This window comes from Beta vulgaris, chromosome 8 (genome assembly GCF_026745355.1).
Source record: "Beta vulgaris subsp. vulgaris cultivar EL10 chromosome 8, EL10.2, whole genome shotgun sequence".
Taxonomy (NCBI): domain Eukaryota; kingdom Viridiplantae; phylum Streptophyta; class Magnoliopsida; order Caryophyllales; family Amaranthaceae; genus Beta; species Beta vulgaris.
Window position 1 is genome coordinate 14,401,711 of NC_079209.1, and position 22,332 is coordinate 14,424,042.

Consider the following 22,332-nt stretch of genomic DNA (forward strand, 5'->3'; position numbering starts at 1 on the left):
ATTCTTAATATATTTCAACAAAATATAATTATAGTAGTGTTATTTATAATTATTGTTATACAAACTACTCTAATTTATAAAAAATTTAGAAATTGAGACAAACATTTAGATGTAAAGTTTTATGGTCAAATTACATTTGTAATTTTTTTCATTAGTAACCATTGTTTTCATTATGTCAAGTTACTTTGTTAATGCTTATTTAGTTAATTATTGAAAATTTTGACCCATCTTTAAATTAGGAAAGGATATAATTGTACAAAATCTGAATATCCAATTAAGTATATATATTCAGCTAAGGATAAAATTACGGTTTTTTCACCAAATACCCCTGACAAAAACTTTATTCACCAAATACCCAACTTTTTTCAAAATTCACCAGATACCCCTAACTTTTAAAAAAATTCACTAGATACCCCAATTTTTTAAAAAAATGACAAATAATGCCCTTAATGACTAACGGCGTTTAACTCCGTTAGTCATTAGTGTTAAAAAACCCTAAAAAACTCTAATTAACCTAAAAACCCCTAAATAATCTAACTAATCTAGCTAACCCCTTCTCTCTCTCCCTAACCCACCACCCCCCAACAACCCCAGCCCCACCACCCAGCCCCCTCTCCCTTTCCCCGCCGGTCACGCCGCCTCCCTCACCGGCAACCCCGCCAGTCGCGAAGCCCCCCTCCCTTCCCTTTGCCTCGTTCGCGCCTCCCCTCCCCCTCCTTCCTTCCTTCGCGCTCCTCTTTCCGGCAGCCCCCTCCCCCTCCCTCACTCTCGTCGCAGCAGAAACAACAGCAGCAGCGGCAGGGCCGGCGAGAGTGAGGAAGGGGGAGGGGAGGCGCGACGAGAGTGAGGGAGGGGAAGGGAGGCGCGACGAGAGTGAGGGAGGGGGCTACCGGAAAGAGGAGGCGGGATGGAAGGTGGAGGGGAGGCGCGACGAGAATGAGGGAGGGGGAGGGGGCTGCTGGAAAGGCGGCGCAACTGGCGGGGTTGCCGGCAAGGGAGAGGGGTTGCCGGCGAGGGGGAGGGGAGGGGGAGGGGGTGGGACTGGGGTTGGGTGGTGGGTCTAGGGTTTGGAGGTTGGGGGTTGGGGTTGGGGTTGGGTTAGGGAGAGTTAATTAGGTTAAGTAGGGCTAATTAGGTTGACTTAGGACTAATTAAGTTGACTTATGACAAACTTGTAAATACAGGCTAACGGAGCACTAACGTCCGTTAATAATAAGGGTATCTGGTGAATTTTTTTAAAAGTTAGGGGTATCTGGTGAATTTTTTTAAAAGTTAGGGGTATCTGGTGAATTTTGAAAAAAGTTGGGATATTTGGTGAATAAATTTTTTTTTCAGGGGTATTTGGTGAAAAAACCGTAAAAAATACATTTCATTGGGGGACACCATAGCTCCCCCTTCGCTTATATAACAGAGATAAGGAAAAATATATTCATGTTAAAACTTATGTGATTCATCTCAACATATATTTTGAAAACTAATTCTATTTTTGATAATTTTTAATTATTAATAGTAATTATTATATATTTATGATTCAAGTTATATATTGACAAGCGTGAAAATTAAATTGATACAAGTAAAAAGAAGTGGAGGAAGTATTGGATTAAAAACCAATTCTAACTTTGTATTGTTAGCAGCTGCGGATGATACCAGAAATTTGAGTTGATTTCGGCAAGCTTGACGTAAACCTCTATATTCAACAGAAAACCAATTCTAACTCAGAGAGCGTGATTGAATGGGTACAAACATCATGAAGCAAGATTTGCACGTAATAGTCCCACTTATGACGCCAACGGATCGGACTATCACCCTTTACTTATTTTTTGTACACATTGGCCTCCACAGTCCACATGGTTCGAGAAGCGAGAGTGACTGTAGGTAGAGCTGGATTGTAAACTTGGGTTGGATTTATGTTCGTTATAAATTCTTCATTCTATAGCTAATTACTCCTTCTGTTTCTTAGTTTTTTTTTTTTTATCGGTCCTTTTATTTCAAAATATAAGACATTCATGCTTTACGAAAATTTATCTTGATCACAAATATCTTTCATAATATGGTAAACAAAAATTATAAAAATTATACCGTTGGATTCGTCTTGAAAAATACTATAATAACATTATTTTTTTTAAAATAAATTATCAACATAAATTGAGAACAATTAACGTTCAAAGTTCGACCTCGAACATCGTGCGTGTCTTATATTTTAAAACAGAGGGAGTAATTTTAGTAAACGAGCTAGAGAACTCAATCCTAATATAATTTATCGATTAAATAAGTTACACGTGTAAATTTGCAACCCATCTAACATAATTATGGTCCATCATTCGAACTTTTAATTAGTATTTGGACCCGAACGTTGCTCCGGTAGCATTTTTCTCCAACTTGTTATGCATTTTTTTCATTTGCATTGAAATATAATAAAGAAAATGCAACATTTAAAAGGTACAAATATAACAATGAGAACATCTAAAGCATGATTAAAAGTTGGTTGAGATGAATATTATGTTATGTATAATAGCAAAATGTCATGGGTTCAAATCTTGTTGCAAGACAATTTACTTTTGTTAGTTGCCATGGAGTAAGAGAGACGTCATGTGGCGTGTATACATTGTCAAACATGTCTTTTAATATATTAGTATTTTTTTTATTGGGTTAGTTTTAACTTTTTTTTAAATGCCATTAGTTTTTAACTTATTGAAATGTAGGTAAAATACATGAGTTAAAAAAATACATCTTTTCGATTATAATAAAGTCGAATGAGTTTATATAAATACATAACCCCCTTCGTTCCATAATTCATGTCACGTACATTTGTTATTGCATAATTTCCAATGCATGTCTTTAACCATTAATTATATTACCATTAATCTTGTTGCAAGCCAATTTATTTTTGTTAGTTTACATGGAGTAAGAGAGGCGTCATGTTGCGTGTATCATTGTCATACATGCCTTTTAATATATTAGTATATATTTTTTTAATTAAGTTAGTTTTAACTTTTTTATTTTTTGAATGGCATTGGTTTTTAACTTTTTGAAATGTTGGTAAAATACACGAGTTAAACAAATTCATCTTTTCGATTATAATAAAGTCGAATGAGTTTATATAAATACATAAACCCCCCCCCCCCTTTCTATAATTCAAGTCACGTACATTTGTTATTGCAAAATTTCCAATGCGTTTCTTTAACCATTAATCATTCATACTACATATATTAAAAAAATATAATTTTGATATATATTTCGAGAATTTATACTAATATATTAAAAGACCTCCGTAAACAAGAAACTGTGCCACGTGGCGCTCTCCCTAAGGGAGTTTTACTCCATGTAATCCACAACAATAAAAAGATTAGAAATTGCATAGTATAAGGTTTGATCCCGAGACCTCAAGAACATATATTAAAGTCTTAACCACTAGACAAAATAACATTTAGTGTTATCATCTTAAATTATAATATTAATAAATGAAAATTTTTCTTACTCGGAGCGTAGCCTGGGCTTAATAACTAGTTCACATTTAAAATGTGTCTAAGAATTTTGCTACTATAGTACGTATTATTATCGCATTTATTTCCTCCGTTTTCTATTTATTTTAATTTAACACTTGTTATTTTCTTGTGGTTCAAATTAATTGCAACATTACCTATTGTATATATATTATTCTTTCTTTCTCTTTTCTTCACTTAGAACCCCTTTTCATATTTTGGATCTTATCTTAGGTATGGTCTCTACACTCCATATTCCAACTAAATCGGATTAGAGGAAGTACTAAAAAATTATATTAACTTCATTTTATCATTCTATAGAAATTACCAGATTTCATCAAAATTTACAAAATTTGATCATGAAAAGAGGAAGAAAATTATGAAATGCAAAAAGCAGAGATGTTTGGTCAAAAATACACAATCATATTCGCCTTCAAAAATTATTAAAAGAGACGGTCTAATTTTAATATAAAAGTAAACCTAATTACTAAATGGATTAAACTAGTCACTGAAAGAAATTAAGCTAGTTACTATTAGACTAATTATATATCTTTTTAATATATTGGGCTTACCATTGCCTGATTTTAATTTAAAAATAGGCGGTCTCTTACAAGACAAACTCGTTTGCCTTTTGTTACTTCCATTGTTCCATATATATATACTTTTAAGCTGTTACATTTTGAAATAATAATCCCTTAGTTTTTAGAGGTTTATACTTTAATTTTCTTCCTAGATTGGTAAAAACTAAAAACGTTTAGAAAGGGATCCACCGTACCGTGCATGATACTAAGACAGAGACGAGACTTTTGACATATAAGAGTAAACAACAATCCAAGTCCATGCACCGACCCGCTGCTGTTGACGTTGATTCATTCTCATTCTTTAAATCTTAGCTGGGTCTTCATTAATATTAATCAAAATATACGACTCACTCAAAAATAAAACCCATAACCAAATCAACGGCTCTTTTGACCCTCTTTCTCTCTCACACAGTTTTGCTTACCGTTTCAAACTTTCAACGGTCAAACTTCAAATCTTCTCCTCCTTTGTTTGAACTTGGAACGTTTTTACACAATTATTATTATACCTTTTATTTTTTGGGGGGTTTACAGTACAACATACATAAGAGTCTTTGGTCGTTACTCTTTTTTTTTAAGTATATATTTCAACAAAAGTTTTGAACTTTTGTACCGCGTAACTTAACATAAACCTACCCATATATAAATACTCTCCAAAGTCCCAAACTCCCAACAACACACAACATTCATTCAAAACATATCTCATCTCATAATCACCCAATATTAAACGTACCTATACACAACTTTAATATACATAAGCATATATACACAAATTTGTTTGCTTAATTTCTCTCTATATCCCTCAAATTTGATCATATAATATCGTATTTAATTTGTACCTACAATATGATTTCTTCATGGAGAAGGAAGAGAGCTAGCCGAGGGGCGGGCGGAGATGGTGGGAACAAGCGGAAATTATCGGAGCTAATAGTTCCGAACCATTTCCGGTGTCCGATATCATTAGAATTGATGAAAGATCCGGTGACTTTATCAACAGGTATTACATATGATCGTGAAACCATAGAAAAATGGATTGAGGCAGGTAACGTAACATGTCCCATGACTAACCAAGTCTTAAAGTCACTTGAGCCTATTCCAAACCACACCATCCGCCGTATGATCCAAGATTGGTGCGTTGATAACCGATCCCACGGCGTAGAACGCATCCCTACGCCTCGGATTCCAATCAACTCCGACGAGGTCGGGACTCTACTAGAGAGGCTCTCGATGGTGCGGTCCCCAAACGAGTGTCGGGACCTAGTAGCAAAGGTAAGTGAAGCAATGAAGGAGAGTGAAAGGAATAGGAGGTGCATTATAGGGAACGGAGCAGGTAATACATTGTCCTTAGTGTTCCAATCTTTCTCGGACAGCGAGGGTGAAACCGTCATTTCACTATTAGAGGACATTATGAGTCTTCTTACTTCTGTGACCCCTTTAGAACAACAAGCCCAAGAAAATCTTAAGTCACCCAAGTCCTTAGAACGTTTGGTGTGGTTTCTCATAAAAGGAGGTTTATCCGGGAGAAGAAATGCTGTTATGATCCTTAAAGAACTCGTTTCGAGCTCGAAAGATCAAGGAAAACTCATTGATTCATTGTTAACAATAAAAGGAGCTATGGAAGGGTTAGTTAAGCTAATCAAAGAGCCAATTTGCCCAGCTTCAACAAAAGCCTCATTAATAGTAATATATCATATGATCACATCAACTCATAATTCCTTGAGTAAGAGCATCGTCATAGGAAAGTTTATAGACATGAGTTTAGTCTCATTAGTCTTAGACATCCTAGTAGATGCTGAGAAGAGCATTTGTGAGAAGGCACTCGGAGTCCTCGACGGGCTTTGTCAAAGCGACAAAGGCCGAGATGCAGCCTACAACCAAGCGCTTGCGGTGCCAGTGGTGGTTAAGAAGATACTTAGAGTGTCGGACTTAGCGACCGAGTTCTCGGTCTCCATATTATGGAGGCTGTGTCAGAATGAGGACCGAGAAGATGGTGGTGTGTTAGTTGAAGCGCTTCAAGTTGGAGCGTTTCAGAAGTTGTTGCTTGTTTTACAGGTGGGTTGGAATATTAATGACAGGATTAAGGAGAAGGTTACCAAGATATTGAAGCTATTGAATCTTTACAGAGGTAAGGTTGAGTGCATAGAATCCATGGATTTTAAGGATCTAAAGAGGCCATTTTAGATTATACTTTAGCACATTTTTTGCAGCTGATAGAGGGAAATTTAGTCTCTAATTTTGCTGTATAGCACATTAAAATTAGTGATTTTAGATGCATCTTGTAAGAGCCAATGTACAAATTACAATAGTGAGATACTATACTAAATATACATATACACCATTCTTTGTCAATAAATGAACTTTTTTACTCTTTGATTACATTACAATTAAGGTTTTTTGGAAAGGACTAATTAAAATAGAGTTTTTGTTTACTTAGAATTTTTATTAGAGGGAATGATCAATTAAAATACTTACGCTGGCAACTTAACACCACATTACGATTTTCCAGCCAAATTGTCAACTTTCCAACGTTGACTTATTTTTCCGTCTCAAACATCGATTTTTATTGTTTCTCCTCCTCCACCACCCCTACGCCCTACCCACCGGAATCCTCCTCCCGCACCCCTATTTCCACCCATCGGAATCATCCTCCCCCACCCCTACGCCTACCCACCAGAAACCCCACCAGAATCCTCCTCCCCCACCCCCTTGCCCTATGCCCTATCCACCGAAAGCCCTACCGGAATTCTCCTCCCCTACACCCTGCGATAGGTGAACCACGAGAGTAGGGACCCATGAGGAGAGAGAGGGGGGAAACAAGCGCAAAAGGGGTTGGAGGATTTGGGATTGGGAGTTGAAGAAGAAGGATGAAGCTAGGAAAAGGGAGTGAGTGGATTTCGGGGTAGGGGACTAGGGGGTTTCCGGTGGGTAGGGCGGGTGGGGGAGGAGGAGAGACAAAAAAAAAACTGTGGTTTTGGAAGGAAAGAAATTGACGACGCCATAAAGTTGACAATTTGACCAGAAATTGTAATGTGGTTTAATTGGTCATGTCCTCCAAAAAAAATTTTAGTGATGTTACTCACAAAAATCCTATTTTAATTGGTTTTTCCCCCAAAAAAAATCGTTATAATTAATATGCATCCATTCTCAAATTGAACTCTAGTAAATTCATTACTATTAACGCCATGTATTGTTGCCTACCAAATGAGATATAAGAAGTTTCAATATTCAAACCCACTACCGAGTTTGATTATTGAAATAGTAGTACTACCACAAGCTATAGCTCATTCTCACTGAATTATTTGTACAGAACCACTATGTCAAATAAACTCGGTACGGGTTCAAAATTTATTTTCTTTATTTGTCAATAACACATGGCAGTTTATAAGCAATGAATTTTGTAAGAAATTTTTCATTTTAATATCTATGATAATACATGTCTCGTCCTCAAAACTTTCTTCTTCTTAATACAATTGTATTACCGTCAATTACAACCTTGAATTTTTAGCGTATCCGTTTCACTAACCCAACATTCAAATGAATTTTCTTAAAACCTATCAATAAACTAGACCTATCCTGTTTGATTAGTAAAGGAACAATAACAATTTTCTGACTGAACAAGAAACCGACATTGCCCTTTATGCTTTTAATAACTCGTATACATTAAACTAATTAAAAACGAAAGTTTATCCATTTGTAGATGAAGCTCAAATAGCATAAATAGTCTAGAGGGAAGTCCATATCTATCTATCTAGATTCCAAGCAATATCTCTAAATTATTAAATTTTTAAAAATAAAAGACCATAACATAGCTGTAAATTAGAAATTGATTTTCTATGTTTCTCTTAAAATAGTCGAAAATATTTGATTAGAAGAAACAAAATTGAGACAGGTTGGCAAAATTCGTTGATCTAATTTTCGTCTTTTGTTTTTTGAATTAAGCTGATTTGATTTTCTAGAAACATAAAAAAAAAAAAAACACAAAATCACTCAGAATTTGTTGATTGAGGATTTTGGGACCCCAGCTAATTCATCAGCAAGTCAAACACATGCCTAAGACCTAATTCAGGACATAAAGAATGAATAACAAGGATAGTTAAGCAGGTAGGTCTAGAATATGAGGGATAATATAAGCCGCGAATATTGACTAATATTATTTAAGTCGTATGCTCAACGTTGGCAAACTAAAAAATCCGATTGGTATTTTTGAAACAAAAATCCTAGCCTATGTTGACAATTGCTTTTGGATTTATACACATGAGGTGCCTGATTTCATCAACTACCTATAATATATAGCAAAGTATGCTTCGGTGACGCAACCAGCAACCACAATTCTTCATCTTATGTACCATAATATGTATTTTTATGGAAGTCATTTATATAACTAAAATACGATCGATAGTGATATTCAATGAAAAACTTGTTTGTTGGCTGGAGACAAATTAAATTGGATATAATGAATTAGGATTACCATACATTAACTACTAACAATTGATTAGAACATTTTCCTTGTATATTTGGATTCTGGAATGGTTCCCTCTAGACTTGTCCAATTGGTTAGTTGTGTCTATCTCAAGTCATGTTGATTTTGCTTTAACATGGGTCGCTTTTGGATCAAAATTTATTTGAATTTTTTATATATATTTATACATATGTTTATGACGTTATTTGAAAAAAAATTTAATAAATATTGGCCCTGTTTGGTGATTAGAGTTTAGAGTTTAGAGGTTGTGGTTAGATGATTACTCCCTCCGTCCCATAATATAGTGCTTGTTTCTTTTTTCACGGTCTCCAAAACGTAACTTTGACCTTTAATATCTTCAATTCCTTATTGATAAAAAATATAAAAAGTTGATATTATGAAACTACACATTGAAACGTATCTAACAAGATCCTACATGAATATGTTTTTTTATATATACAAATGAGAATATTCGGTCAAAGATTTTAAAGTTTGACCACCAAAAATGAAATAGGCACTATATTATGGGACGGAGGGAGTACTTTTTTGTTCAGAGGATTTGACTGCTGATTTAAATAATTGTTGCGTAAAGGTGTTTGGTAACACTTAGCTGATTGTTTAGAGTTTTGTACTTTTTAGAGCATGTAAAATGACATTTATGGACATATGTTTTTTTAAAAAACAAATTTTAGTATTAATTATATGGACAAAATAGTCATTTGTTTTTTCTCTCTCCAAAACTCTCATGAAAAAGCTCCTCTACCCAGCTTTTTCAAAAGAGAGTTTTGATCAGAGTTTTCGGTACAAAACTCTCTTTAATCCTCTCTCTCACCAAACACCCAAGTTAGAGTTTTTACTGGTCAAAACTCTAAACTCTCTTCAAACCTCTAAATTCTCTCTAAGAACTTAAAATTTCAAGTGATTTCAAATAAAGTTTCAGCTCCAAAAATTTTCATGAATCAATTCCTACATATCAAGAGATTACTTTAATTTACAATTATTACGATGAAAGTTTTCTTGACCAAAAATTGATAGACACATGTACTATTTTTGAAATGTCTAAGCAAATATTTTCTTTTCTCATTGGTTATTCCATACTATTGAAAAAAAAATGAAAAATAATCCAACTACTTATAGAGGATCTTTAATTCGGAACCAAGGGAGAATTTGACTTAGTCCACTTTGATTTACAATCAAAGAACTGTGGATCTTCTATTCTTCCAGTTCAATGAAAATGGATGTTAATGATGCCTGAAGGCTGAATACATACACGCATCAAAACAATAACTCTCCAAAATTTATAAATGATATAGGCAAGTTCCAAAAGATTATGTGAAGGATGGAAAACTAAAAATACCAAAAAATACAGAACAAAATTTTTTAACTGACAGAAGGGAAAATCAAAAGATTAAACAGCGGGTGACAGTAATCTGGATTTCAACCTTTTTATTTCTTTTTTTCCAAATATGCTATAGGAAGATATCAGAGCTTTATCCCTCTCAGCACCAGTATCCATAACAAAATACGAGAAGGCTTAGCTTTGGGCGTCCAAGGAACAATCATGCATACGTCTTGACAGCCTCTCCTCACTAAATATATTCGACTTGCAATTTCTGGTGCTGAGGAGTGAGGAACTGAGGATTGCTGAAAGATTCCAGGATTCAGTGAGAAGTTGGCTCCTTTTTCTACAATACATAGAATGATTATTCAGGGAAGAACTCCAATATTCAGAGAGAAAATGACAGAAAGACATGATACCAAAGTATAAGAACCTATGTAGCATGGGTACTTCTTCTAGGTCACGTATTCGTACCCGCACCCGAACCCGATACGATACGTATCCTGTATGGGTACGCGTACCCTTTCCTAAAATTTCAAAATCTTGTCGTTTTCTGTCCCCGTACCCAAATCCGCACCCGTACCCGTACCCGTCTATGTGCAACCTAGATAAGAACTACAACAACGAAGACTGAGAGAAATAACAATGCCAATTTATTTCTTCTTGTACCCATGTACCGTAAAGTGTAAACATCGTAAAACAGTACCAAATTTCGTCCAAACAAAGCTCAATTATTTGCAAGACCTTATTTACAAGTGAATCTTCAATAAATTTTAGAAGTATGTTTACACTACATAAGAATACTATGACAGATGAGAGATTCCCATCAAAATGATCTAAAATCCAAAGAGAGCAAATTCTTAAGCAGAATAGAGATGATTTTACGCCTCAGCCTTTATGCATGTGATGATTAGTCATTGGTGGATCAGATAGAATCATGAGACTTCAGAGTTAGCAATTTTGCTTTTGAAAAAAAACATGTCCCAGTAATATGCAAGTTAGTTACTTTCTTCAGCCAAAAAGGTATCATGTTTAAGGTCAAAAAATAACCAGGGCACACAGAAATGGAAATTAAGGATGAAGAACAAAGATATGATTGTCCGAAAGCCACCAATGCTGACCAGATTGATATATTCTGATCTGGGTCGGCAACAACAAAAGTAGAATTGGGTTACTTCCCAGTGAAGTCCAGATTTTCTCACCCGTATTTGTCACAAATTTTGTAAGGTGTGAACAGACAAGCAAACAAGCACAATACTCCATGTCTTATTTCATGCACCTCTAACTTTTAAGCTGTTCTCTTCAGGTTGTGTGATATCCCCGTACGACCATAATTAACAGAAGTCACAAATGCAGGAGAAGCAAACATTAGCTAAATTTGAAGGAGAACAATGATTTCAGAGGACTGAGACTATGAGAGCATATTTATCCTAAATTTTGCCATCCGTTGCAAAATAAGATTTCAGGATATATGATACAGCAAATATGCTTGGGATGGCCCAACAGACATGAAAAGTTGTAAACTCGTAGCAAGGTCTGTTATTTTTTCACATCACAAACGGATCCCATCATCATTTGAGAGTGTGTAAAAATTGAAGGAAATTGAGATATGTATCAAATGGTATCTAAAGCATAAAAGCAAAAGGAGAAGATTAAACTTCGTGGAAAGTCTTGATGCTGCATAGATACAGCTTCGTGCAATGCACTATGAATTTCACTACACCATAGTAGTTCTCTTTTGGAAAAAGCACCTATATCTAAAAATCTGCACTGGACATGGAGCATGCTAAATAGAAACATTAATTATAATGTAATTAATGAAACTTCGAGAAAAATATATTTTGTGGTGATATACATTTGGAAGTAATGGAGGAGGGAAAAGACGGAACATCAATGCAACAAGACAATATTCCACTTAGGAGCAAAAAGATGAAGGAAAAGTCATCATTCAAAAACCATGATTCAGTTTTGTACTTGTGTAGCAATACTAGGAAATATATGGTAACTCATACATGTGCAAAGCTCAAATTTAATGTCATCCAAGCACATTCACAAATGAATAAAATCTGTTCACAAGTACTTGTATGCATTTACAGTTGTTTAAAACTAGTAAAAGAAAGTATCACATTGGTAACCTGGACATTTCTTCGACATAGAGTTTTATACAACTGATGTGACTGCCGAACATCCCCTCCCTCCAACATCTTAATTGTTCCCCCAAATCAAGTAACAGAGCACCTACAGCAAAATTACTATCACCACCCTTTCTGTTTTAAGGAAGATCATAAAAGATATATTTTATCATGTAACTACTATTTGTATCCTATTAACAATAAACATATAAAAGAATAAAGTTTATGCTATGACGATGACAATGAATTAAAGAAACTATTTTAACTGATGCAAGGGTAATACCTCTAGCAGACTTCATTTTCTGGACCAATGAGCTTTTACTCTAAGATTACAAACATCAACTGTGATCTTCATACTCCATACATCATATTCCAATATTCTCCATATTCGCTGAAAAAGATAAGGTAAAACACCCAAATTGGAGTAATTAATAAGACCCTTCTGTTTCCTAAATATAGCAACAGTTGAACTTTTTTGCAATTTTCACAAACTTCACTTTGACCATAATTTTGATGAGAATCAAGTACTTCCTCCGTTTCAAAATAGATGGGACATTGTCTATTTTGGGGTGTTTCAAAATAGATGATACATTGTTATTTTTTTCCTTATTTAGTAACTTTTGCCTTACAATTTTACCATTTTACCCTTACTAACTTGTGTTATGTACATTAATCTACCTCTAATAATCTGATTAATCCTAACCTAAAACTAACAATTCCCACCATTTTTTATGACCCACCCACCCCTTTCTCTTAGCCACCACCCATCTCTCTCTCCTCAACTCAACCCACCCCTTTCTCTTAGCCACCACCCATCTCTCTCTCTCCTCAACTCAACCCACCCCTCTCTCTTAGCCACCACCCTTCTCTCTCCTCTCTGAGACCACCACCGTCACTACTAACCCGACACTACCACCAACTCGACACCAGATGCGACCCAACGCCACCACTACCACCTCGACCTTGCCACCGCCTTCTTTCCCTTTCTTCCCCTCCTTCTCCTTCATCTCCCTCCCAAACACATTCGCCGGCAAATTCTCAACAGATTCTGCCCGACAATGTTAGGGTTAGGGTTTCCGACATTTCGCTGAAAAGTAGGAGGAGATTCCGGCGTAGAAACCGACGATCGACGGCGAAACTCCGATAAATTCTTCCGGATTTTATCTAATTACCCGAGTTTCGAGGGAGTAGAAGAACCTTGTGGAGTGAAAACGTTGTTGAAATTCGGCGATTGTTGTTGTTTTAACTCGGATTTGTTTTCGGTAAAGTAAGATGAGAAAGGGTATTGTTTTTCGCCATTGTTGTTGTTGTTGTTGTTGTTGTTGTTGTTAGAAGAAGAAGAGGAAAAGAGGAGAGAGAAAGTGATGTTGGAGGAGGTTGTTTTTGAGTTTTTCGGGTGGTGATGGTTGTTTTTGAGTGGTGGTGGTTGTTTTTGAGTTTTTCGGGTGGTGGTTGTTTTTAAGTTTTTCGGTAGTGATGTGGTGACCGGTGGTGGAGGTGTTGTGGTGGATGGCCGGTGGGCGAGTTTGGGGGAGGGTGGTTTTCCGGTGGGCAGGTAGGGAGGGTGGTTTCCGGTGGGCAGGTTTGGGGGAGAGGTTTCTCCCTCCTTTTCACATGGGACCACTAGAATTAATTATACTACCTAAACATACTTATGAAATTTTGTCTAGGAGTCCGTTTTAATCACAATGTCCCATCTATTTTGAAACGGAGGAAGTATATAAAAGTAAATGTTAATAAATTTTCCTCGATGTATATTTACAAAATATAACTTTTTACAATTTTTACAAATAAGGAATTATAGATATTAATGATCAAAGTTGAGCGTTGACAAGGGTGCAAGACAAACTTTGCAATTTATAGAATATAGAAGAAGTATAAATTTAATATTAGCAAGTGAAAACAACCTCCGATGAGCCTGTGAATATCTTCTGTAACTGAACATGAACTCAAAGTGTCAACTATGCCTTTTGCTGCCAATATGGAGTTGTGAGAAAACAAGGAGGAAGATATATGAAGGGAATGGCCAAATGGGGATGATGATTCTTCCTATAGCATCCTCCATTATGGCGAAACATATGGTACTCCAAGAAACAACCTTTCAGGACTCGAGATCTTCAGAAAAGATATTAGGGGTTATTGGATGATTCAGCCTTAGGCCTTTCTGTATCACCTCATTGTAAAGATGATAAGCCCTTCCTTTATTGCCATTTTCAAGGTGAGCAGATATCAGTAACTCATAAATGCATAAAGTTGGGTCCAATGATTGTCTGTTCATGATTGCCAGATATTTATCTGCTTCTTCCAGTTTCTTACATTCACATAAACTCCTGATCATTGATGTAAAAATTGGTAGTCCAGGAGATGGTAGCCTGAATTCAATTTCATAGTATAATTTCAGAACCTCCTGAATATTTCCCTCTCTTCCATATCCATCAATCAAATGAAGATATGTAGCTTTATCAGGCTTATATCCTTTCTCCATCAAAATAGTTAGCATCTCATTGGCCTTCTCCATTTTGCCTGATTGACATAGCTTTCCTACCATCTCATTAAAAGCTGAAGTGCTCGGGAGCAGACCTTTTCCGCTCATTTCTTCACAAAGTCGAAAAGTGTCCACCAAGGCCCCTACTTTAGAACAACCCATTATCAGAGAATTATAAGTATCGTCATATGGCTTTAGATCCAGGTTTACCATTTCATCCATCAAGTTAAGAGCCTCTTCAACCATCCCCTGCTCACAATAGCCTTTTATGAACATAGTATACACAAAAGAGTTGGGAAGAAAACCACTACTCAACATTTGTCTGTACAATTCTTGTGCAGAGTTTAGTTCTCCACTTCTTAGTCTAGCATAAACAACCAATGAGTAAGAAACAGTATCAAGAATCAGGTTTTTCTGTAACATCCTCTTCAACAGAACAAGTCCTTCCTCAATGCTTCCCTTCTCTAACATCTTAACAACCAAACTAGTGTTTACAATGACTAATGGAGAGCATCCCTTGCCATGAATTCTATGAATTGTGTCCACAAATTTTTGCAGCTCACCTCTCTTACACAATGCATTAGTCATTATTCTGACTGTCACATTATTTGGGTACATTCTCTTCTGAATCATATGGCCATAGACCTCCCATATCAGATTGTTGCTATTTGGTGATTTCTGTATGACATGAAGCAAATTGTTGAAGGTTACGAGACTCAACGCAAATCCATGCTTATCCAAGTAACAACAAACATCAAAGGCAGCCCCATACATCCTCAACTTGCTATAAGCTTGCACTAACAAGTCAAACACAAATGCACATGAGTTGGTTTTCTGGTAAGTATTCAGTAGCATATCAACAACTGAATATCTCATAGAACAATCAACCACATTCTCACCATCTCTCATCAAAATGGATTCTAACAAACTGCGGGCATCATTTACAAGACGTGCACGCGCTAAGATATGGATAGTGATGCAGTAATGCTTAAGTCCATGGCCAAGCTTACTGCTATGCGCAATCCAATGGAAAAAGCTCAAAGCTCGTTTTGCCTCAATGGGTTCCTTGAATTCAAGAAGTACTTTTTCAATAATAGGATCGTCCAAATTCACTGAATTATATTTTCTGCTTAAAGTGTCCCAGTTCAAACCTTTCCGGAAAGAATCACACAAAGAGCTTGCAACAGTATTTTTCGGGTCATCCATCACGAACCGATAACTGAGAAAGCGTTTGGTGGGTTTGCCAATGGAATGAAAGAAATTCATGACAATGGTAATATTGTGGCGACAACAAAAACCATCTCTACCAGTAATCATTTTGCAGCAACAATAGGTATACAACGGGGCGATGATGATTACTCCCGAAAAGATCTAAATTTCTATGAATTCCATTTCTATACTGCATTTAGATCAACCAAAATAATGCACGCAATTGGTAACCCACGATACAACGACGGATATGTACGTTTGCATGTTAAAAAAAACCGATTTGCAATTCTGAGGAGGCAGTAACCTGCATAATCTTCAGAACCAGGGGTCAAGGTCAGGGCAGGGACTAATATTGCTTCAATTACAAAATTCTTCCTGTCCATCAAAAACACAATCTTAAGATCAAGCTGATGAATTATAAAACCTGTATGATAAGCATGCATCTTAAATCAAAAGAAGAGCTTGAGTAATTAACATCGTCGCTTGAGAAGAGGACGTTAAGAATTTAAGATTCAGAAAGCACTATAAAGGTGGTCAAAGCTTCACAAGGATTAGTAGCATTCCAGCATGAAAATTTGACAATAGCTTCAAAGGCCATCTACAACCAACTTCTCTTTACGTCTTGTTGGACAGTCAACAACTCGACCATCAAACAAGCCCAGCAAGTTATTGCACTCACAAGGCAAGGTCTGGACCATTTCAGCTTCTTCCAGCAGCTACAAGCCTACAACAATATCACAGGTTTTCTCGAATTGATGTCCTAGTCATCAAACTAGTTAGAGTTTGTTGTAATAAGTTGGTAAGTTAGTGTATGATATAAGCTTGTCTGAGTAAAGACACGTAGCAGACTCAATAGTTAGAATCAACTAAACTTATTATTCTGCTATTTAATTACTAGAACCTCGCTTTCTCTTCTGTTAGTAAGATCCTGAGCTACGCAACAATGAAGGAAGCTATAAGGGTGTCTCCTTCAATTGTTAACACCTCTTTTCAACTTCTTTAAGTTCTACTCATCTAAGCATGTTGCAAAACAGTATACTATATTTGTTTCTCCCAAAGAAAAGGATATGTAGTAAAGCAGCAACAGGAAGTAACAGAAATATACTTGTAAATTTCTTTATAAAGTATTCACTCTCGTTCTAATCATCTCTTCCATGTACCAACGACAAATGATCTCATTTACCATATCCGTAATTTCTATGGATACCTTCTAGAATAAGGGCAATAACTTCTGATCATCGGACTAGTAGAAAGAAAGGATAAGTCATAAAATGCAGTTGTAAAGCACATCACAACACAAATTACTTTCTGTTGGGAGTTGATGCAAATCAGCTTGGAGACTCATGTGCCGGAGGTGCAAACAGAGGAGGCTACATATGGAGTTTGAGCTGAAACAGGGAAGCCAAGTAGGTTTCATGCCCACCGGCCACCAGGAACATGGATTTGAGCACCAATTTACTTTAGATATATAACCTTTCCCATACTCTTTTTGGGGGTTTTAGAGGGTTTTATCCTGAAATTGTTCTTAGCAATTAGCATCCCCCAAACAGGCCCGTCCCTGAGCCAGGGCAGGAGGGCCGGCCGCCCTGGGCCCGGGGATGACAGGTCATTCATCCCCGATTTCCAGCCACAACACTTGGAAAATTGATTTGGTGAAATTAAACAAGAACAAGTGAACACAGATATGCGCATCTACAAATTGTGACATAAATTTTCTTATCATTTAGTTCCATGTAACAAACATGAATTAAGAAGTTATACCAGTAATTCGAATAATAAGTTTATAACATGTAAATTATCCCTACAAACATGAAATAACATCTATGAGATAAAGAAAAAATAAGTTGAATTCATGAAACAAGCAATAACCACCGCATAAAACCAATCGCATGAATAATCACATGAAGTAGATCTTAAAAATCGCAATTCCACACGAAAATCCGCAACAAAAATCGTCTAAACAAGTAGATTAATCTAAGGAGCAAAACAAGAACCTGGAACGAGCTTCTGCAATTCGAGCTTTGGAATTTGCGTATGAGTGGTGAATTTGCGTACGAGAGGTTCCACAGGTTCTAAAGGAATTTGCTTATGAGTTGGGGCCGTCACCGTGACTCCGTGCGCGTGTTGTAATGGTAATGGTATAACTAGTTGTTAGGTCCGGGCTATGCCCCGGGTAAGGAAAATTTTCATTTATTAATATTGTACTTCAAAATAATAACACTAAATATCATTTGGTCTAGTGGTTAAGACTTTAATATATAACCTTGAGGTTATGAGATCAAACCTAGTTTTTTTATTGTATGTGGATTACGTGGAGTAAAATGCTTTAGGGAGAGCGCCACGTGGCACCGTTCCACGTTTAGGAACGCCTTTTAATATATTAGTATAGACTAGTTACTAGTTCATGGACCCGTGCAAACTGCACGGGAACTTTTTAATAAATAGTTTTTGATATGAATATGATCATTAAACAAATTATATAATCTACCGCATAAACATGATAACATCGAGATCCATTAAAATGTATCATCAGCTCAATAAAAAAATGAATAATTATTTAGTAAATAGTTTTTGGACCTGTCACGGGATTTTTTTTCCTTAGATTTATAAGATTTTAAGGATGTTTCTCCTATAAACTTGGTGTGAATATTTGTTTGTGCTTTGAATTTTCTTCAATCATATTGTGTATCTTAAAAATGTTTTGAAATTTGAAGCCACCCACTGGCCACCACCCACCAGACCACCATGTGCCAACGGGGAATTTCGGAAGGCATGATCTTTATAGAAAATTTGGGCATATTGTGCAATTAAGGGAGAAAATGCACATAAGTGACAATCTTCAATGACCTGTCAGAAAATGCACATAAGTGACAATCTTCAATGACCTGTCAGAAAAGTCTCATCACATTAATTTCGTTATATATACTTGTTTTATACTCCTTTTGTTGCATATTTATAGCTAAAGAATGTTAAAAGTTGTTTTATCTATTCCTTCCGATGCATACTCGGCCCAATTTTTGACCACCTTCTCCCTTGGCCGCAGCCTTGCCTCACCACCATGACCGACGGCAAGCCTTGTTTCCACCCTGCTCTTGCGGTTTCTAATATCAAGAATCATATCACCATTACTCTTGCAATAGAGAATGTTAAATACTATATGTGGGCGGAATTATTCAAAATTCATTCCCGTTCTCATAAAATCATCCACCGTATTATCTCCACCTAATCATGTTTGCCTCTCGAAGAAATCCCTATATGGACTTAAGCAGGCTCCCCCGAGCATGATATATATGTGTTTTGCACACTTTGTTTCCACACTTGGTTTTACTCATAGTAAGTCTGATCACTCTCTGTTCATCTATTGGCATGGTGGTGATATGAACTATCTTTTGTTATATGTTGGTGATACCATTCTCACTACGGCATTTGATGCTTTACGCAAGTCTATCATGGCCCGCCTTAGTTCAAAATTTGCTATGAAAAATCTTGGACCATTGAGGTATTTTTTGGGAATTGTTGTTGCTCGTTATGCAGGTGGCTTATTCTTATCTCAACGTAAGTATGCTCTTCAGATCATTGAGCGTGTTGGCATGTCTTCTTGTAAACTATCTCCTACTCCCGTGGATAGGAAGCCCAAGATGAGTGCTCATGCTAGCATACCTTATGAGGATCCATTTCTTTCTCGTAGCCTTATTAGGGCTCTTTAGTATCTTACTTTCACCGGGCCTATATTTCGTATGTAGTACAACATGTCTGTTTATTCATGCATGATCCATGTGAAGAGCATATGTAGGCTCTCAAGCGCATTATGCGCTATATACAGGGTACTATTGATCATGACTTGCACTTGTATCCTTCTTCCATCTCCACTATTGTTTCCTACACAGATGCAAATTGGGGTGGATGTCATGATATTCGTCGCTCTACTTTCGGCTATTTTGTCCCACACTAGTGCTGAAGCTGAGTATCGTGGGGTGGCTAATGTTGTTTCTGAATCGTGCTAGTTACGTATTTTCTTGAGCTACATTGTCTTATTCAGCTACACTGGTTTACAGTGACAATGTTAGTGTCATTTATCTCTCTGGCAATCCGGTCAATCATCAGCATAGGAAACATATTGAGCTTGTCATTCACTTTGTTCGTGAAAAGGTAGCCTGATGCTACGTACGGGTGTTACATGTTCCATCTCGTCATCAGCTTGTCGATACCTTCACAAAGGGTCTTCCTATGGTTCTTTTTGATGATTTTCTTGACTGTCCCAGTGTTCGAAAAACTCCCGCTTCGAATGTGGGGGGTGTGATAGAATATTGTTATAGAATATTCTTTGATGTACATAAGTCAAGGATTTTGTAATCCTTGATTATCTCTTGTAATTAGGATAGTTAGGAAGGTTGTTATTTGTTTCCTCCTTTGTAGCCTAACGTTGTATATCTTGTGATTATTGTGCAATGAGAAATAATAAGGAAAACTTTCAATTTTAAATGGATATTTGGTTATCTGTTTCATCCAAAATTTTAAAACGGGTGAAAACCCGTAGTAAATATATGAAAATCAGTGATAGATGGAGTTGTGACATGTGAATTACATTCGGGTGGTGCTACGTCCCAGTTGCCACCCATTCATCCACATGTTTAATATGTTCTATGTCTTTTTAGTACTAAATACTAATAAAAATTATGAAAATAGAGGCAACAAAATAATTCTAGCAACTTTTATAAATTATCTTTTAAAAAGAATTATGTTGTTGTTTTTTATGATGTTCTTTCTACGATTTAAATTATCAATGGTGAAAATAACCAACGATTACAGATAATGTAAATAGTTCGTTGAAAGATAACTTAATGGCGTGTGACAATAATTTTTCCAAAATAATAAATAATAAATTATTTTATTTTATTTTATTATAGAAAATTTAGATTTTTGATTGAATATATTTAGGCATAAAATGAGGAAAATCTAGGTTGTGAAACCGTGCAAGTTGAACAAAAAAAATTTGGTTTCTTAAATTCAAGATTTATGTTATTTTCACTAAAATGTGGTGGAACAATCTAACCTGTAAACCTATAAAAATGATGAATTAAAAGAATAATATAAAAATTAAATACATATATGTTTTAAGAAGTAAATTTTCACATTTGCTATACTTGTATAAAGAACGTACCCACGTGTACAAGTTTTATAAAACATGAGTGATCATATAGAAATTTGATCACCTATAGAAATTCAATAGTTGAATGATTATTTATCTCTTCACAGAAAAATTACTCACTCAATTCTTAAATTATGTTCTCTTTGCTTGTTTATCAAGGTCTTGGTGCACATTTTATATCATCAACTTTTTGTAATATACCTAACAAATGAATTCAGACATATCTTATACAGTATTTTTACACATACAGAGTACTAAGATAATGTTATATTAAAATTTCAAATTTTAACCATGACAAAAAGAAGTGAATGGATTTCTAAAGAAGGAAGAAATGTTTTCTACATATCCATCAACGTCATTGGCTATTGTCAACGCTTCCAAAATTTGAGAACTACATGAGAACAAATCTACCCAACTTTTAAAACTAAGAACTTTGTGGTATATGATCTTGCATCGAGAATGATCAAAGTTGACTTATGACCTGTACACTATAAATAGTAATATTGTTATTGTTATTACTTTCCTAGAATTGATATACACCAAAGTAAAAACACCTACTTTGTTTATGTATGTTATTATATTTTCTGAGCAAATTTAGATCCTTTGGAAAATAAATATACTTGAGTTATGACTATGCCAGCATTATCACATAATTACATGTGTTATCACTCAAAATCAATCTCAAAAACCCGAACATGTGCATAATGCATAGAAAGTTATATATTATTATGTTATGGTGTTGTTATTTAACAAATCCTTTATTTTCTTTCACACTCCTAATTTCACTTTCACTTTCACTTTCACTTTGCCTTTGCTTAAAGTTGTCTTTTTTGCATGGTCTTTAACAATCTCAAGATTATTATGGTGAAAAGAATAACTTTCAAAAAATATGGTACAAAGTAGTTTAAATAAGTAGCACACACCTCTAATATAATCTCGGCATATATGCATGTTTTTCCATTCATTTCAATAAGCTTTTGATCATCGGCAGTATTGATAACTATGAAAGTTGTACTCTGACCTATACTATTACAATGAGGAATATCCATTTTGAAAAGGTAAGTTTTACTTCAAAACACACTAATTTAGTCATGTAACTCATCCTTTTGACCAAGCTATTAAAAATGCAAAAAGAATATTGCAAATTGTAAGGTGAAGTCACTTATTAACTGTAGTAAAAAGAACTGATTGATAACGCAATTGCTAACATATGTTGTATCATTGTTTATTTTTCGAAAAAAGATTCAAAACACAGCCTAAAGGAATTATAAGTACTGTATGATGATGCACAAAGTAAATGTAAATCAATAGTTGCATTCGTCTGCCTCATATTTGTAGTTAAGAATTTTAATATGGCATGTATAGTAGAGATTAACTCTGGTTTTCCTAGTTAATTCCGTCCATCTTCTTTTTGCTATCATTGCATTGGCCTTTTCCCCATTTGTCTTCTCTTCTTCCCTCTCCTCAGGCCCTCACCTCAATTGAAGTAAAATCTCATT

The 22,332-nt window shown here is 35.6% G+C and overlaps 3 protein-coding genes across 8 annotated transcripts; 2 read left to right on the forward strand and 1 right to left on the reverse strand.

Moving 5' to 3' along the window:
• The first annotated feature begins 4,611 nt into the window (after positions 1-4,611).
• Positions 4,612-6,621, forward strand: LOC104883043 (U-box domain-containing protein 20). Its single transcript, XM_010667485.4, has one exon. The coding sequence runs from the start codon at positions 4,907-4,909 to the stop codon at positions 6,239-6,241; it is 1,335 nt and encodes a 444-aa protein (XP_010665787.2). The 5' UTR covers positions 4,612-4,906; the 3' UTR covers positions 6,242-6,621.
• Positions 6,622-9,794: 3,173 nt separating this feature from the next.
• LOC104883044 (pentatricopeptide repeat-containing protein At1g66345, mitochondrial) lies at positions 9,795-17,813 on the reverse strand. Of its 6 annotated transcripts, none has more exons than XR_007270530.2 (4): positions 15,989-17,807; positions 12,274-12,381; positions 11,994-12,096; positions 9,795-10,204 (listed from the first exon to the last, which is right to left on the reverse strand). XR_007270530.2 is itself a non-coding variant. In XM_057391623.1 (4 exons), exon 2 carries the CDS (start codon positions 15,790-15,792, stop codon positions 14,092-14,094), a length of 1,701 nt encoding a protein of 566 aa, XP_057247606.1. In that variant the 5' UTR covers positions 15,793-16,059; positions 17,679-17,813; the 3' UTR covers positions 9,795-10,204; positions 12,274-12,381; positions 13,898-14,091. The 6 variants fall into 6 exon arrangements, 4 of the variants coding, with proteins under 4 accessions (XP_057247606.1, XP_057247604.1, XP_048493668.1 ...); XM_057391623.1 differs by lacking the exon at positions 11,994-12,096 and having other exon boundaries at positions 13,898-16,059; positions 17,679-17,813; XM_057391621.1 differs by having other exon boundaries at positions 13,898-17,801.
• Positions 17,814-18,974: 1,161 nt separating this feature from the next.
• LOC109133662 (uncharacterized mitochondrial protein AtMg00810-like) lies at positions 18,975-19,391 on the forward strand. Its single transcript, XM_019247255.2, has one exon. It carries the CDS (start codon positions 18,975-18,977, stop codon positions 19,389-19,391), a length of 417 nt encoding a protein of 138 aa, XP_019102800.2.
• The last annotated feature ends 2,941 nt before the right edge of the window (positions 19,392-22,332 follow it).

What these genes read in the sequence shown, in the direction of transcription:
- LOC104883043 (XM_010667485.4), top strand. Translation starts at nt 4,907, where the DNA reads ATGATTTCTTCATGGAGAAGGAAGAGAGCTAGCCGAGGGGCGGGCGGA.
- LOC104883044 (XM_057391623.1), bottom strand. Translation starts at nt 15,792, where the DNA reads ATGATTACTGGTAGAGATGGTTTTTGTTGTCGCCACAATATTACCATT.
- LOC109133662 (XM_019247255.2), top strand. Translation starts at nt 18,975, where the DNA reads ATGTGTTTTGCACACTTTGTTTCCACACTTGGTTTTACTCATAGTAAG.